The sequence below is a fragment of the Dendropsophus ebraccatus genome, chromosome 13 (genome assembly GCF_027789765.1).
Source record: "Dendropsophus ebraccatus isolate aDenEbr1 chromosome 13, aDenEbr1.pat, whole genome shotgun sequence".
Classification (NCBI taxonomy): Eukaryota; Metazoa; Chordata; class Amphibia; order Anura; family Hylidae; genus Dendropsophus; species Dendropsophus ebraccatus.
The window spans coordinates 57,226,402-57,242,704 of NC_091466.1; the positions used below are offsets into that span (position 1 = coordinate 57,226,402).

Sequence of the window (16,303 nt, forward strand, 5' to 3'; positions counted from 1 at the left end):
CCCGTGTACAGCGGAACTGGGGCCGGGGGTGCGGGTCCCCCCACGTGTCCAGGGGAACTGGGGCCGGGGGGTGCGGGACCCCCCCCCCCCCCCCCCCCCCCTGTACAGCGGAACTGGGGCCGGGGGGTGCGTGTCCTCCCCCGTGTACAGCGGAACTGGGGCCGGGGGGTGCGGGACCTCCCTCCGTGTACTGTGGCACCAGGACTCTCTATAACGACACGTACTGCGGGGCCCTCTGTATAAGGGCACCTCACAGCCGACGGGGCCCCCTGTATAAGGGCACCTCACAGCCGGCGGGGGCCCCCTGTATAAGGGCACCTCACAGCCGGCGGGGGCCCTCTGTATAAGGGCACCTCACAGCCGGCGGGGGCCCTCTGTATAAGGGCACCTCACAGCCGGCGGGGGCCCTCTGTATAAGGGCACCTCACAGCCGGCGGGGGCCCTCTGTATAAGGGCACCTCACAGCCGGCGGGGGCCCTCTGTATAAGGGCACCTCACAGCCTGCTGGGTGTGGGGGTGCCTTATTTATGGGGGGATGCCTTACTTTAGGCTTGTTGGGGGTGTCTTATTTTCAGGGAGACGCAGTATATACAGCGCTCAGTGATTTCTGCAGGCTTGTGGCGGTCGCTGTGAGACACAGTCGTCAGACCTTGTAGATAGGGGCGACATTTCGCTAGAATAACCCTTCTATGGGCCCTATTCCACGGGACGGTTATCGTTCGCATAATCGTTAACAATAAACGATTCAAACGATCGCTATTGCGAAAGACCTGAAATCGTTCACCCATTTACATAATAATATACGATAATACGATAATCATTAGTTATGATCGTTCTTGCGGTCGTCTTGTCGTCGCTATTGCGTTGGTCACTACTGCGAACGACCGAGCGACGTCTTAGTCAATGCGAACGAGCAACGATAAAAATAGGTCCAGTTCTTATTAAACGGTCGTTGATCGTTAACTGCTATTCAACCGAACGATTACCGCTTAGATTCGAACGACTTAACGATAATCTGAAGGATAATCGTCCAGTGAAATAGGGCCCTAAGGATCAGTCTTAAAGTGTCAATCATTTGAGAAGTCACGCAGACATACCAAAAAACTGATCAGTTGGGACCTAGGTGCTCGGACCCTAAACCAGCTGATAGATAGAGCTGGGAGAAGCGCCCAACTGAGCACTTCACTCCCTAGCTAGTTGCCTTTTTTTTTTGTCTCTTCAAAGACTTTCAATGCAGATCCGTCTCCTGTAGTAAGGGCCCTATTCCACTGGACGATTATCGTTCAGATTATCGTTAAATCGTTCGAATCTAAACGATAATCGTTCGGTTGAAATGCAGTTAACGATTAACGACCGAACTAAAATCGTTGATGGCTTTTTTAAGACCTGGACCTATTTTTATCGTTGCTCGTTCGCATTGAATAAGACGTCGTTCGGTCGTTCGCAATAGCGAAGAAAAACGATCGCAATTACGATCATAAGTAACGATTATCGTTCCATGGAAATGAGTGAACGTTTTCAGGTCTTTCCCAATAGCAGTCGTTAATCGTTAACAATTATGCAGACGATAATCGTCCTGTGGAATAGGGCCCTAAGACTGGGGAGGGAAGTGCTCAGCCGTGCTCTTCTCCTGGCTCTAACAGTCCAGACCTCGACTGAACAAAACTTTTGACACACAAAGCTCTTTTTTTTTTTTTTTTTTTTTTTTTTTTTACAAATGCATCTATATGCCTGAAGGTCTTGTGCTTATAGAAGGTGCGGGGGTTTGTGTTATGGATGGCAGGGTAAGAGCGTGGTGCCGGTACAGGAGCCAGAGGCCCGGCATTGTTCTCGCATACATGTTTATTTAGTCAGGACACTTTGACCGACATTCAGAGACCTTTAAACTGGTTTCCTAACTAACTACCGACGTACATGTGCTGTGTAGTCACTGACTCTGGGTACACAGGCCGCCATGTTTACCCTGACTCACTATGACACATGATGAGACAAATAATAACCCCAGTCAGTGCATGATGAAGAGCAGACACATTACCATCGCAGGACACATCAGTATTATGGTGAATGGTCAGATACTCAGGCAGTAAAGTGTCACCTTCTGTGTAGTATCCTTATTTATTGGGACATTTTACTTGCCACAAGATATGTAAACTGTAGCCATGAGATAGTTGTAGTCCGGCCTACAAGGTTTGCAGCGCGCATAGAAGTCTGGGGTTTGGATGAATTTATGATGATTGACAGGATGCCGTATCTATTAACTCCCCCATAAACCCTTTAAGAGACCCTGACCCTTGGAAATAGTTTCTTTTCTCTTTATCGCCCTTTTAATACAGTATGTGGCCAGAAAAGGACAACTTTGTTACCTTTAGGCCAGGAATGGGGAACCTTCCGTCCTCTAGCTATTGCTAAACTACAATTCCCATCATGCCTGGACAGCCAAAGCTTCGCTTTGGCTGTCCAGGCATGATGGGAATTGTAGTTTTGCAACAGCTGGTGGGCCGAAGGTTCCTCATCCCTGCTTTAGGCCAGGACACAGATCACATGGCCCAAGATTTTGCCATGTTGCGCTACCTAAATCGTGCTGCATTGCTTCTTATGTAAGTGGATGGGGTCACCTGTAAATAGCGTGACCTGACAATCTCCAGGATGGGTTTCTGACTGCGGCCACCTGCATGGCAATCTTTTTTTTGCCAGGTATTGTAGCTACAAGTATAAGCTGTGGTGAGGAATACCACATCATTTAGGGTGCCTTTACACAGAGAGATTTATCTGACAGATTTTTTTATTCTTTTGGAGCCAAAGCCAGGAATGGATTTGAAAAGAGGAGAAATCTAAGCCTTTCCTTTATGACCGGTTCCCTGTTTTTAGTCTGTTCCTGGCTTTGGCTTCAAAAACTGTCAGATAAATCTCTGTTTGTAAAGGCACCCTTAGGTCCAGACCTAAAATCAACGGGCATCGGACACGCAACGCTACATGTAATAGCGATGCGCTGCCAACGGCTGGTGACTGTAAACAAAAAAAAATAACCTACATACTTCTCCGTGCTCCCTGATGTCCCGCTAGCTTCGGCCCGCTCTTAGCACTGTGTGAAGTGACAAGCCGCTCAGCTAATCACCAGGACAGTGCCGTGATGGTGAGCAACTTGTGACTACACACAGTGCTAAGAGCGGGCCGAAGGACTAGCAGGACATCAGGGAGCGGGGACACCCTCAGGGATCTCCCCTGAGGGTGGTGTGGTATACAGCTCCGGTTAGTGCCTAGTCCTTGTATGATCTCCCCTGAGGGTGGTGTGGTATACAGCTCAGGTTAGTGCCTAGTCCTTGTATGATCTTCCCTGAGGGTGGTGTGGTATACAGCTCAGGTTAGTGCCCAGTCCTTGTATGATCTCCCCTGAGGGTGGTGTGGTGTACAGCTCAGGTTAGTGCCTAGTCCTTGTATGATCTCCCCTGAGGGTGTGGTATACAGCTCAGGTTAGTGCCCAGTCCTTGTATGATCTCCCCTGAGGGTGGTGCAGTATACGGCTCAGGTTAGCGCCCAGTCCTTGTATGATCTCCCCTGAGGGTGGTGTGGTATACAGCTCAGGTTAGTGCCCAGTCCTTGTATGATCTCCCCTGAGGGTGGTGTGGTATACAGCTCAGGTTAGTGCCCAGTCCTTGTATGATCTCCCCTGAGGGTGGTGTGGTATACAGCTCAGGTTAGTGCCCAGTCCTTGTATGATCTCCCCTGAGGGTGTGGTATACAGCTCAGGTTAGTGTCCCGCCAGCTTGGGATCAGCCTCTCCTCCTTGGGTACGGTCAGTCTGTGTCTGCATAGTCATGGTGGTTATGCTGTTATGTACACAGAACATGCAGTACATGTAGTTATGACCTTAGGTTATTGCTTTTATTAACCCCTTCCTGTAAGTTTGTATTTAGTTACGGTCTCTGGAGAGTTGGCCTGTAAGCCTGGGGGTTCCTGTCTGTGGAGGAGACGTAGATGACTTGTTGCTGTGCGCAGGGGCGGCCATCGCTCCAGGATGAGTGGAATTACAATCTGCTGCTTGGTAAATTGATCCCTTTCTCCCTCCGGCTTATTGGTGATACGAGTCTCCTGCTTGGTTGTACATGAGCAGAAAACCTGTTCTTTGTGCACATTTGGTTGTATAAAGTTCTGTGTACACAGGCCTTGTACAGTATATACATGTGTCCTGTGCCAGGCTTTGTTCCTGTTGGAGTTGGATCACACAATACTGTGTTTTTACACAGCACCCATAATCTAAGGCACAGGTGTCAAACTCGCAGCCCTCCAGCTGTTGAAAAACTACAATTCCCATCATGCCCGGACAGCCAAAGCTGTAGCTGGAGGGCTGTGAGTTTGACACCTGTGCTTTAGATTATTGTCCTTCAACCTACGCTACAGCTATTCCTCTCACAAGCCCCCCTCTTTTTGTGGTGTTAAAATGTAACATGCCCCGACCCTTGAAATTACCCCATTACAGTATATGTTGGGATACCATGAAAAAGGTCTGTCACCCCCAGGGCCTCATGTGTTAGTGGCCACTCCTTGCCTGTCAATCACCCTGCAGATCGCGCTGACAGGACTGAGAGCCGTGACTAGTCACAGCCCAGATGACTAGCTCTCCCCCTGCCTTGCGTGCAGGATTAAAATTCATTTTTACCGGACCTGAAGACCACAGAGCCCGAATCCCCCGACACTACAGGAGACCCCCAACAAGGATTGGTTTTCATTAGGGTAGTTTCACACTGCAAGTTCTGCAAAATCCCCTGCAATTCCTGGTGCTGTTATTTTCTATGGGTTACACACTTGCAGCAGATTTTTAATCCTGCACTCGTTCACGCTCCTGCTTGCTTCTCAGGCTCCCGGCTCCCTGACATCCCGCTCAGCCAGTCAGTGAGCTACCACGCCGCAGCCACTGATAGGGCCCTATTCCACAGTAACGATAATCGGCCGGGTCAGCCCCATTTGGCCCGATTCGGCCGATTATCGTTCGGTGAAATAGAGAGAACGATCAGCCGATCGTTCATTTAGGGCCAGACCTAAAATAATCGTTCCCCCACCGCGCATCGCTACGGTTGAATAGCGGTGCACGGCGGGCGACCGACAATTTGACAAGCAGCAGCAGCAGCATACTTTACCTGTCAGGTCTTCTCCTCCGCTCTGTCTTCATCCCCTGGTCCCACACGCTCTATCTTCAGAATGGCCGGTCAGCTGACGGAGCGCTCAGCCAATCACAGGCTGGGACTGCCTCAGCCTGTGATTGGCTGAGTGTGGCCTGTAAGCTGACCGGCCATTCTGAAGATAGAGCGCGCGGGACCCGGGGATGAAGACAGCGCGGAGAAGAAGCCTGGACAGGTAATGTATGATGCTCGCTCAACGATCATCGGGCCGTGGAATAGGCCCAGTAAACGAACGGCGATCTAGCAGATCGCCGCTCGTTTACATCGTTGATCGGGCCCTCCTCGGACCGTGGAATAGGACCCATAGGCTGAGCTGGATGTCAGGAGTCTGAGAAGTGAGCCGGAGCGCAGATGGGTAACGGATTAACCAGGCAGCAGCCCTGGGTTAAGTTGGAAGGGGCTTTAAATGCTGAAAAATCAGCTTTGAATATGTAAACCAATAGAAAATGACAATAGCAGAAATTGCAGTGGATTTCACAATGGAACTCGCAGCGGATTCCACGGATTTCCATTGCAATATCCTCTGCGATCTGGTACCTGTGAAGTTATTTAAGTAATTTTCTTCTCTTCCACTAATGGTCCATTTACAAAGCTTAATAATAGTTCAAATATGCGCAATAACTATCGCATTTGAGCGATTATCTGCTCGTGTAAACACAGCGAACGATCAAGCAACGAGCATGAAATCATTGTGGTCCTTCAACATGTTCTCAAATCATCGCTGGTCGCTCACTGATAATTCACAGATCACTTCTTTTAAACAGTCTTACAAAGATTCACCCTGAGTGTGTGAGATGGCCTTGAAGCGACAGCAACAATAATTTTTTCGAACTGTTAATCTCTTCATCGAAACGCCAGTCGGCATAAAAACCAACCAGCATGTTGGCCCTTTTTTTATTCGCTTTAGTAACATTACCAATCACATAGTTAAAGTTATAGCCCCATTCATCTTAGTACTGGTCACAAAACACAAAAAAAGTTCAATTTTATATTGTCTATATTTCAGGTGCAGCAGCGCATCATTGGGATCTGTCACTTTTTAACTTTTTGGTGGCGGATGTGGCTGCACCTATATTGGAAGCAAACTTGAAAACGGAATTCTAGGAAATATGCGAGTCACTGTTTCTAGTTAAAAAAAGTCTATATTGCATAAACTGTTGTAAAGACCACAAAACCTTTAGGGTGCGTTCACACCTACAGGATCCGCAGCAGATTTGATGGTGCAGATTTGATACGGTGTTCAGTTATTTAAATGAAATCTGCTGCGGATCCGGTAAGTGTGAACGTACCCTTAAGAGGAAAAAAAAAAAAAAGCTTTCCTGCTCTAAAACCAGCTGTAGCTGCAGTATGAACAGAAACGCCTAAATCTCCATCTACTGATGTAGTGACCAGATTACAGCACTTCAACCATGTCTAGGGTTAGACATTTCTGGGGGACACAAGCGCCTGTCAGGTCAGAGCTCGCTTCCCCCTCGTTCCCTGCTCGCTGCCTGTTCTATTAAACGCACAGACCACGAGCGGGAGGGGCTGCCCATTGAAGTTGGCGCTGCCCTTACTCCTATTACACAGAGGGACAAGCAGCTGACCGTCACTGACATGATCCGGATCTTTCAGCATGTCGGCTGTTTGTTGCCTTCAACATGCGCTGTTACATGTAATGATTATCTGCCTGAACAGCCGGTAATTGGCCAAGTAAGGCCAATAATCGTTTCGTATAGTGGTGCTTTTACAATGGAGCCCATCTCATTTGCCGAGATATAAATGGTAACAAGCTGGGGAGTGAAGCACTTAGCTTAGCGCTTCTCTTAACTCTAGTATTCGGTGAGGATCTGATTGCACAGACCCTGACCATTTAAAACTTTGGACGTGATTCTATAATATGACAGAAGTTTTACATGTGATATTGCCCATTTACACGGCAAGCCTGCTGTGCCAACCAGATCTTCACAAATAATATACCTGCCCCACTGCATTTATAGGAGTCGCCACAGTCACAGAAGGACACAGCAGTCTGAAAGTCATGTGACATCTGACACCATGACAGCCGCCATAACTGTGCCGGCTGCTTTTAGCTCCAGAGCCATTCTGCAGATGATGAATGTATCTCAGCCCTGACGTCGTATCCAAACGTCTCAGTGGTCACCATATGATTGGCCGAGAAGCGTCACATTACAAGCGCCTGTACCTGTGATGGCTCTGTCGGGCAGGAATGATAATGGGGCTTAGTATTAGAAATCCTGCAGTTTATGATGTGACGCCTGTAATGGCCCAGCAATGTCTACTACTCTGTTTATTTCTCAGCTGGAGATGTTTGTTGCCAGAAGTGGGACACATCAGTTTATGCAGCCTGCCATTTATTTCAATAGGTTGTCACATGTTGTTGTACCTTATTCATAGAAACAGGAATCTCCCAGTGCTGTAGAGTTCTTGGAAATCATGTATCTGCGACCTATCAGAAGATCATTGGTTGTATGAAACTGTGATAGGGCATGTACCTCCCATTGCGTAACGTAGAGCAGGGATTCCAACCTCGCAGCCCACCAGCTGTTGCAGAAATACAGTTCTCATCATACGTGGACAGCCAGAGCTTTAGCTTTGGTGGCAATTGTAGTTCTGCATAAACTAGAGGGCTGCGATGTAGATGTAGAGGCATTGATTTTAGTAAGTAATGCCTCTACACAGGCCCTTAAAGGGGTAGTTCACCAAAAATTTTTTCCTTTAAGTCAACTGGTGCAAGAAAGTGGCAGAGATTTGGAATTTGCTTTTATAAAAAAAAAAAAAAAAAAAATCTCGTGTTCCAATACTTACCAGCTGCTGTATGTGCTGCAGGAAGTGGTGTATTCTTTCCAGTCTCGAAAGCAGGAGAGGTTTTCTATGAGGATTTGCTACTGTTCTGGACAGTTCCTGACATGGACAGAGGTGGCAGCAGAGAGCAATGTCAGACTGGAAAGAATACACCACTTCCTGCAGGACATACAGCAGCTGATAAGTACTGGAGGACTCAATAATTTTTTTTTTTTAATAGAAGTAAATTGCAAATTTCCGGCACTTCCTAGCACCAGTTTCTTTGAAAGAATTTTTTTGGGTGAACAACCCCTTTAAAGGGGTTTGCCATCTGTGACACAAAATAGGGGAGAAGTCTATGATGAGGTCTGACTCCCATCTGAAATTGTTGTATAGGGGAGTGCTGAAGACAGTCAAGTGCAGCGCTCGTCTATGGAGTGGCGTTCTCAGACCTGAGCTTTGGGAGTCTTGTGATTGCACGGGTTCACACCCTCCACGATCATATAGGTACCCTCCGTCCTGTTGTTAGGTGATAGCTGTACATGGCTCCGGCTGAAAACATTGGGCTCAACCGACACTTATCTGATGTTTCAGATGTTTCTATTGCTGGTTCACTATTCTCTTATCTAGTCCATTGAATATAGAACAGCGTAATGGCTCAGAGGAATGCACTCCAATATATAATTAGTGTTCCTTGCATGTAAATAAATGGCTCATAGCAACCAGAATGTAATACAGGCTAGTGCACAGCAGAACAGCTGAGAGCAGGGACGCGGGGAGGGTTAGCACACCATGCTCTGCCGGCTCATTGGTCAACACAGAGGTAAGCTGGAGGGGTAGGTATTCCGAGGGCCTCATCTATTAGATGAGGCCCTCGGAATACCTCTTATTTTAGAGGTGGGGAACCTTGGCTCTCCAGCTGTCGCAAAACTACAACTCCCATCATGCCTGTCCAGGTATGATGGGAGTTGTAGCTTTGTAACAGCTGTTTTTATCGTATAGCAGTGCTGTATGAAGGAGAGGACTACAGGTTTCTGATTCAGTTACTTACAAAAATGGGTTTCAGTCTAAGTGTTGTGTGTGTGTGTGTGTGTATGTATATATGTATATATATATATATATATATATATATATATATATATATATATATATACTGTGTATCAAACCTACAAACATGTATACACCAGAGATGACCATAAACATTCACACATGATAAAATCCAGGCATAAGCTCCACATTGCACCATAGATGTATGAGACACGCAGCCGGCCATGTGAGAGTATGGGCCAGTCATTCCTGGTGGGGCCGCTCCTCTATTATGACTAAGGAAACGCAGGAGACACCTTTGTGCATATTAATAGCTCTTATTACAGGGACGTTGATTATATGTTTACACCACATCCTCTAAGAGCTGTTTCTCCAAGGCGGAAACTCCTCACGGGGGGTGGAGCTGCCAGCGACTCCATGTGACTTACTAGTGACAGTCCGTTCCGCTTTCCTCCTCCTCCGTCTTCTGGAATGTGTCTTCTGCTTTGTGTCACTTGTGATGTTTTTCTAGGGGGCGGTAGCACAGGTTCTCTTCTAGCTTTATGCTCAGCAGCGTCTGTGTGTGTTCAGTTTTTGCAGCACAACATTCCTGCTCTAAACTATCACTGACCTTCCAACAAATTGTTCCGATATTCTGTGGTGTGTGTGTACATGAAGAGTAGTGTTGTTTCTGGCCATTATATACCTTGTATATGACGTTTTTCAATAATTTTACACTCTGCAGGCTCCATCTGACATAGTGTGTGGATGTCTCCCAAATCCAGCACATAATGCATGCATACAGGGATCCTATATCTCTATAGCACACCCTCAGAAGCAACAGCGGCATGGAGAACATTATAGTGCAGTATTGAGCAGTGTAACCTGTGACTCTTGCACTGGGATAAAATAGAAGCCATGCTCTGCTTGTGTATCTTACTGGGCACTTCTTCTCTCTTCTTTCCTTTCCATAAACAACTTTTGGCAACATGTAACTTTATCTCTCAGTTAAGGCCGTGAGGTGTGTGGTGGCTGCGGGTCGTGAGGTGTGCAGCGGCTGCGGGCCGTGAGGTGTGCGGGCGACCTCTTAAGCTAGCAGAGCCGCCGCACATGGAGCTCCGTGGTCTCTGGAGGAGGCCGTGGGGACTGCAGGGTAAAGTGATCGCGTCGCTGCAGCTGTTCAGCAGGATCGGGGTGGGCAGTGCAGACCCCCAATCCTGCTGTACAGCCCCAGGACCTGCAGCGATGCGATCGCCTTACCCGGCAGTCCCCACGGCCTCCTCCAGAGACCACGGAGCTCCATGTGCGGCCGGGAGGAGAGCGCCTGTGCCGGGGGTGAGAGGAGGAGGGGTGTATGTCTAGCTGCCCCAGTCCCCCCTAGCTGCCCCAGTCCCCTCTGGTTTAAATCGATTTTCTGTACAAAATATACTCATCTGTCCACAGGATTGCTCATTGGGCTCTGATCGGCAGGGTGCTGACACCACCAATCATCAACTGTTCGTAGTGCTATGCAGTGATGGGACTGCAAAAAGTTGTTTCTGTTCACTGTGTAATGGTCGGACCTGGTTACTGCAGCTCAGGAGCCATTCACTTGAACAGGAGTTCGGCTGTAGTTACAGGCCACCAGCGCTACACAGTCATCTGATCTAAGTAAATGAGGTGAGCTGCAAGGTGCCTGGTAGACGGATGGGCCCGGTTTGGCTCGGGATAATGATGATGGATTTTCACATTGTGTTATGATTCACATTGGTTGAGGCAGGTTCCAGATGTATGTGGCCCCTTGTGCAATAAGAGTGGGTGCCATCTTGTGTAACTAGTCTACACAGATTGCTAAGGGGTCAGGCTTACAATAGCCAGATCAACAGTTCAATTGCAGTCAGTCTTCCTTGTGACGTCATACTTAATTTTTAATTCTTTCTCTTTTTTTTCTTTTTTTTTTTTTTTACTTTTTTGTAACCCCTACATGTGAGTGGTGATTGAACATACCATTGTTTTACATTGCTGATTTTGGGTGTAAAGTCTGCAGAGTGTGAACCTTATTTATGAAAGCAGACCTTTTCCTATGACAGGTGTAGTATGTTTCTGTGGGGATTGAGTGTTACACTGGCTGTCTGTGTCCTCTTCTGGTCTTCTACCAAGCTGCAGTATAGAGTTCAGAACATACATAATCAGCTTATAGCCGAGGCTCACACTTCACAAGCGCCTGTGTTCCTCCGGCCAGGCTGGGATTAACCTGCTTTATCTGTAACATTAATAACCCATGCTCCTTCTCTCTGCAGGTGAGGGCCCCAGCAGACAGATCAACGCTCTGCTGAGACCAAGAGCCGAATAATAGATCTGCCGCCACGGTCCGTGTGAAAGCTGCTCTCCAGGCAGAGCCGTCATGGCTGACGTAGATCCGGATACGCTGCTGGAATGGCTGCAGATGGGGCAGGGGGATGAGCGAGACATGCAGCTCATCGCCTTGGAACAACTTTGCATGCTGCTGCTCATGTCTGATAATGTAGACCGCTGTTTTGAAACGTAAGTTTTTACAATTTTCAAAATTTTTTTTTTTCCTTTTTTTCCCCCTCCCTTTATTTTTTAATCTATATTTTGATGTTATTGGGTTTTAAGGGTATAATTTTAGGGTTTTCCCAGCTTAGAAAAACATGGACGCCTTCTTCTGCAAACTCCAACTCTCCTGTCCTCCGTTTGGGTGTGAGTTTTGCAGCTCTCTTCCATAGAAGTGAATGGAGCAAATTGTAATACCACACATAACCTGAGGACAGGGGTGGGGCTGTTTTGGCAAGAAAGTAGCTGTTTTTCTAATTCTGCCTAACCCCTTTAAGTTGAAGAAAAAAAAAAAAATACACCTACCTGCTGAGTAGGCTGCTACTACCAAGATTAATCTGTTTTGAAACCACGCAGCTTAACCCCTTCCCTCCTCAGCCACTTTCCGTAGTTTTTTCCTCCTCGTGTTTAAAAGGCCATAGTGCTTGTATTTTTTCACCTACACACCCACATGAGCCCAATTTTTTGGTCTATGGGGCTGTTTGAGGTGTAAGGTTTTTTTGTGTCGTGATGTGTACTTTCTTTCTGTACCTTGCATATATGCAACCTTTTGATAACTTTTTATTACAATTTTTTCGGGTTTAGTGGGTACGCCTAGTCACCACTCTCTTTCTGTCAGCGTGCATGGCGGGAATGAATGACAGGGAGAGGCGCCAGTAATGGGCCTCTCTGCCTGTCGCTCATCTCCACCGAGCATGCTGACAGAGAGAGAGCGGTGACTACACACGGATGGGGAGCCGCCCAGATGACTACCTGCCACGCGCAGGGATATTAAACTTAATTTTCTTGGGTATAAAGCTGATGCAGCCGTGGATGGTACGTGCAGCGAGCTGCTCAGGAGCTGTATACTCCAGGACTGTAAGTTGGCCCAATTGGGCTGATTGGTTCCCTTTAATAGTTTAGGGGATTACGGACATGTCAATAGCAAATATGTTTAAAAAAAAAAAAAAAATTCCCTACAGTAACTTGAAGTGCCTCTGGGGTCACAACTTCACTGATCTCTTATAGAGATATCGTAGATCAGTACTCGATTACAATGGGCTGCTGTAGCCCATAGGAATTAAGTGCTGAGACGGGATTAAAGGGGTTTTCCAGCGCTACAAAAACATGGCCACTTCCTCCCTCTCTTGTCTCCAGATTGGGTGGGGTTTCAAACGCTGTTCTATTGAAGTAAATGGAGCTTATTTGCAAACCGCACCTGAACTGGAGACAAGAGAGGGGGAAAAGTGGCCATGTTTTTGTAGCGCTGGATAACCCCTTTAACATTGACAACAGCATCTGAATGGTTAACTAACCAGCACTGTGATCGGGCCCCACTGGCTAATAGTTGCGGTACTCGGCGTACAGAGAGGGCTCGCGTTGTGAGCCCTCTCTGTATTCTTCTCAATCATGATGATGTCCCTGGACGTTAAAGTTAAGGGGTTCACATAGAGTATAATGCAGAGAACATGGGCAGCAAGCTGAGTGCCTGCCATGTGAGGGTTTTTCTGTGTATAGGGGTCAGAACAGGGCATTTCTTTTCATAAAGTAGTAAAATTAAAGGTGCGTTAATTGTATCACAGTAATTGTACAAACCTGAAGAGTATAGAAAAAATGTCAGATTTTTTACACAGTATACGTCATAAAAACTGTCTGGGGGGCATTATATCCACAGTCTTTTTTTTTTTTTTTTTTTTTTCTTTTTAAGTATGCTTTAGTATTGAATATCTAAATAGAAAAAAGAGCTGGTATCTGTATGGAACCAAGTCCTGGTATCATGACTATATGCTTGTGTGTCCTTTCATGGTTATGCTTCCTTTGCTGATTATGAAATGACTTCTGAGAAGTGATCTCTACAGAACAAGAAGTGTCTATTCTGAGGCTCCGTGTCCGAGAAAAAAAACGGCAAGATTTTTCAGAAACCTGAAAGAAATAAACAAGCTGCTTACAGCTGTTATTTTGCTATGGTTGTAAAGCCCCTTATTTTGTACGGATTCATTGTTGATGTGGTTATGATGCAGTTTTCCCTAATGAATCTTTTAATAATTGTCCTGTTTAGGCCTCATAGAATTCATCATTTTGCACAGGTGTCAAACTTGTGGCCCTCCAGCTGTTGTAAAACTACAATGCCCATCCTGCCTGGACGGCTAAATCTTTAGCTTTGGCTGTCCAGGTATGATGGGAATAGTAGCTTTGCAACAGCTGGAGGGCAGGGAGTTTGACGCCCCAGATTTAGCAGTTTGTACCATAAGCGGACTGGCGGCCATGTAACCACAGTTTCCCTTCTAAGCAACCGTGCATGTGATTCTGCGGAGGAAAGATAGACGCATGCCTACACCACCTCGATGTGCGCCCTCTAAGGGTACTATTACACGAAACGATAATCAGCCGAATCAGCCCTATCCGGTCGATTATAGCTCTATGTAATAAACACAACGATCATCCGCTGATCATTTATATAGGTTTAGACCATGCTGCAGGGCTCCTCCTGCGTTCTGCTCCTCCCTGGGTCCCGCGCACTGCAGCTTCAGAGCTGCTCAGCCAATCACAGGCCGGGACCGCCGCGGCCTGTCAGCTGGTAGGGGTCGCTCTAAAGCTAGAGCGCTTGGGACCCAGGGAGAAGCAGACCGCAAGAGGAGCCCTGCAGCCTGGATAGGTAATGTATACAGTTTAATCTAGGGCTGCAAGGACATCGGTAATGATGTCCATGCAGCCCTTGTTAAACGATTATCGGGCCGTGTAATAGGCCCAGTAAATGAGCGCCGATCTAGCAGATCGGCACTCGTTTACAGTTATTATCGGGTCCCCATGGGCCCGTGTAATAGTACACTAAGATGCGCACTTGCACAGTCTCTTTCGCTCTCTCTGGCTAGTCATATGCAGCATTTAAAGTCTTGCAGTCCCTTTAAGTAATAAGTATGTCAGGAGAGAGAGGAGGCTCCTGGAATATACCATGTGTGCTCAGTAGCTCATTACACTTCTTTAGTACAGTGTTGACAGCTTTATACCATGACATGAGATCCCAGGAGGCAAAGCAGAGGAGGCGGCACTGATGTTTACACTGCTGTGACTGTCTACATGGCTCTACATATGAGCTTCTTACAGTGATCTCTATGAGAGCGACTCTTACAGACTTGACAAGTTTTACTATGGAAAAATTTATATTCCCTAGTTTATTAAGTCTTAAATAGCAACCATCACCATTCTTTCCCCTATGAAAAAAACCAAGGGAGCGTCTCTAAACTTAAATAGTGCTGGTTGTTACGCTATACCTTTTTGTATAATTTACATTACAGCACCTACATTTTTTGGTAACAATGTACACTTAAAATGTAAGTTTTTTTTTGTCTATTTTGGGTATACCAGGGGCAAGGAACCTTGGCTCTCCAGCTGTTGCAAAACTACAACTCCCATCATAGCTAAAGCTTTGGCTGTCCAGGTATGATGGGAGTTGTAGTTTTGCAACAGCTGGAGAGCCAGGCTTCCCTAGCTCTAAGTTTTACTGTCAAGCTGAACTCACATGGTCACATAATTCTCACATAATATTCCATAAACGCCCGATAGGTGTGGTTCACGCCTCCTTGGCCTACATCTGTCTCCAAAACTGGGGTCCTCTGACCTCCATACTCAGCCACTAGCCACCGCATCTGGGTGCAAAACGAATGAAGAAGCTGTATGCACCTCCATTCATTTTTAAGATGTGGAAACAGTAGAACACAGCGAGCTTTGCTGCTCTTGTAATTCCAACCACCTCTCTGTTCATTTAGCACCCGGTTATGACAGCTGGTGGTAGATGCAGGTCATAGGGGTGGAACAGACATCTGTCAGATACATGTGCCATATCCTGAGGATATACCGTTCACCGCTGATTTAGTAGTCGTATATAGTTGAAAATAAAGCTGCAGTTTTTATGTTAGCTTTCAAGTGTCACTGTTGTTTTTTTTTTTTTGGTGCAGAAATCAATAGTACAGGATAATTTAAGAAACTTTGTAATTGGATTAATTAGTCAAATATGCCATTATCTGCATTCATAAAGACTTTCCCTAGCCTCCCTCCCCCCCTCCTCTCTTCCATTCACTTAAAGGATTACACAGTTGGACCTGTGTGAAAGCCTCTATTCAGAGGTCAGAGAGGTTAGTTCTGACTTCAGAGGAGAGAGCCTGGTGATGTAGCTGTAAATTAACTCTTTGTTGTCCTGTTTTGGTGCCTCATCTCCCTCCACCCCTCCCCTCTCCATAGAGAACCATGAAGACAGGGGGGGAAGAGCTTAAAGTTTCTTTTTAATGATAAAATAGCATTTTTCCGCTAAAAAACCCAATACAAAGTTTCTTAAAATTGCCTGTACTATTGATTTCTGCAAAAAAAATAAAAATAAATTAACGACAGGGGCACTTTAAAGCAGTAAGTGTGTAAAAAAAAAAAAAAGATAGACTGGCTTTTTATAGACCTCAATAGAAAGTGACCATTCCTGCCGGGACAGTAGTATTTTATACTTAGTATGATAAAGCACTGTAGCTGCTGTAGCCAGTTCTGTTCTTATTGAACAGTATTACTCGGCCCAAGCAACTTTCTCTGTTCAGTTTTGGCAGCTTGGAAGTTGATGAAACGTTGGTAGTGTTATATGTAAGGGCCCTATTCCACCGGACGATTATCGTTCAGATTATCGTTAAATCGTTCGAATCTAAACGATAATCGTTCGGTTGAAATGCAGTAACGATTAACGACCGAACGAGAAATCGTTGATCGCTTTATAAGACCTGGACCTATTTTTATCGTTGCTCGTT

The 16,303-nt window shown here is 46.4% G+C and overlaps 1 protein-coding gene across 4 annotated transcripts in view; it reads left to right on the forward strand.

The window, feature by feature from the left end:
* The window catches only part of HECTD1 (HECT domain E3 ubiquitin protein ligase 1), a 49,539-nt gene that overhangs the window by 3,315 nt on the left and 29,921 nt on the right, over positions 1 to 16,303 (forward strand). For all 4 annotated transcript variants that reach the window (XM_069951199.1, XM_069951201.1, XM_069951200.1 and 1 more), the window contains exon 2: positions 11,267 to 11,510. In XM_069951199.1, coding sequence (XP_069807300.1) covers positions 11,371 to 11,510 — 140 coding nt within the window. In that variant the 5' untranslated portion in view covers positions 11,267 to 11,370. The remainder of the gene's footprint in view (positions 1 to 11,266; positions 11,511 to 16,303) is intronic.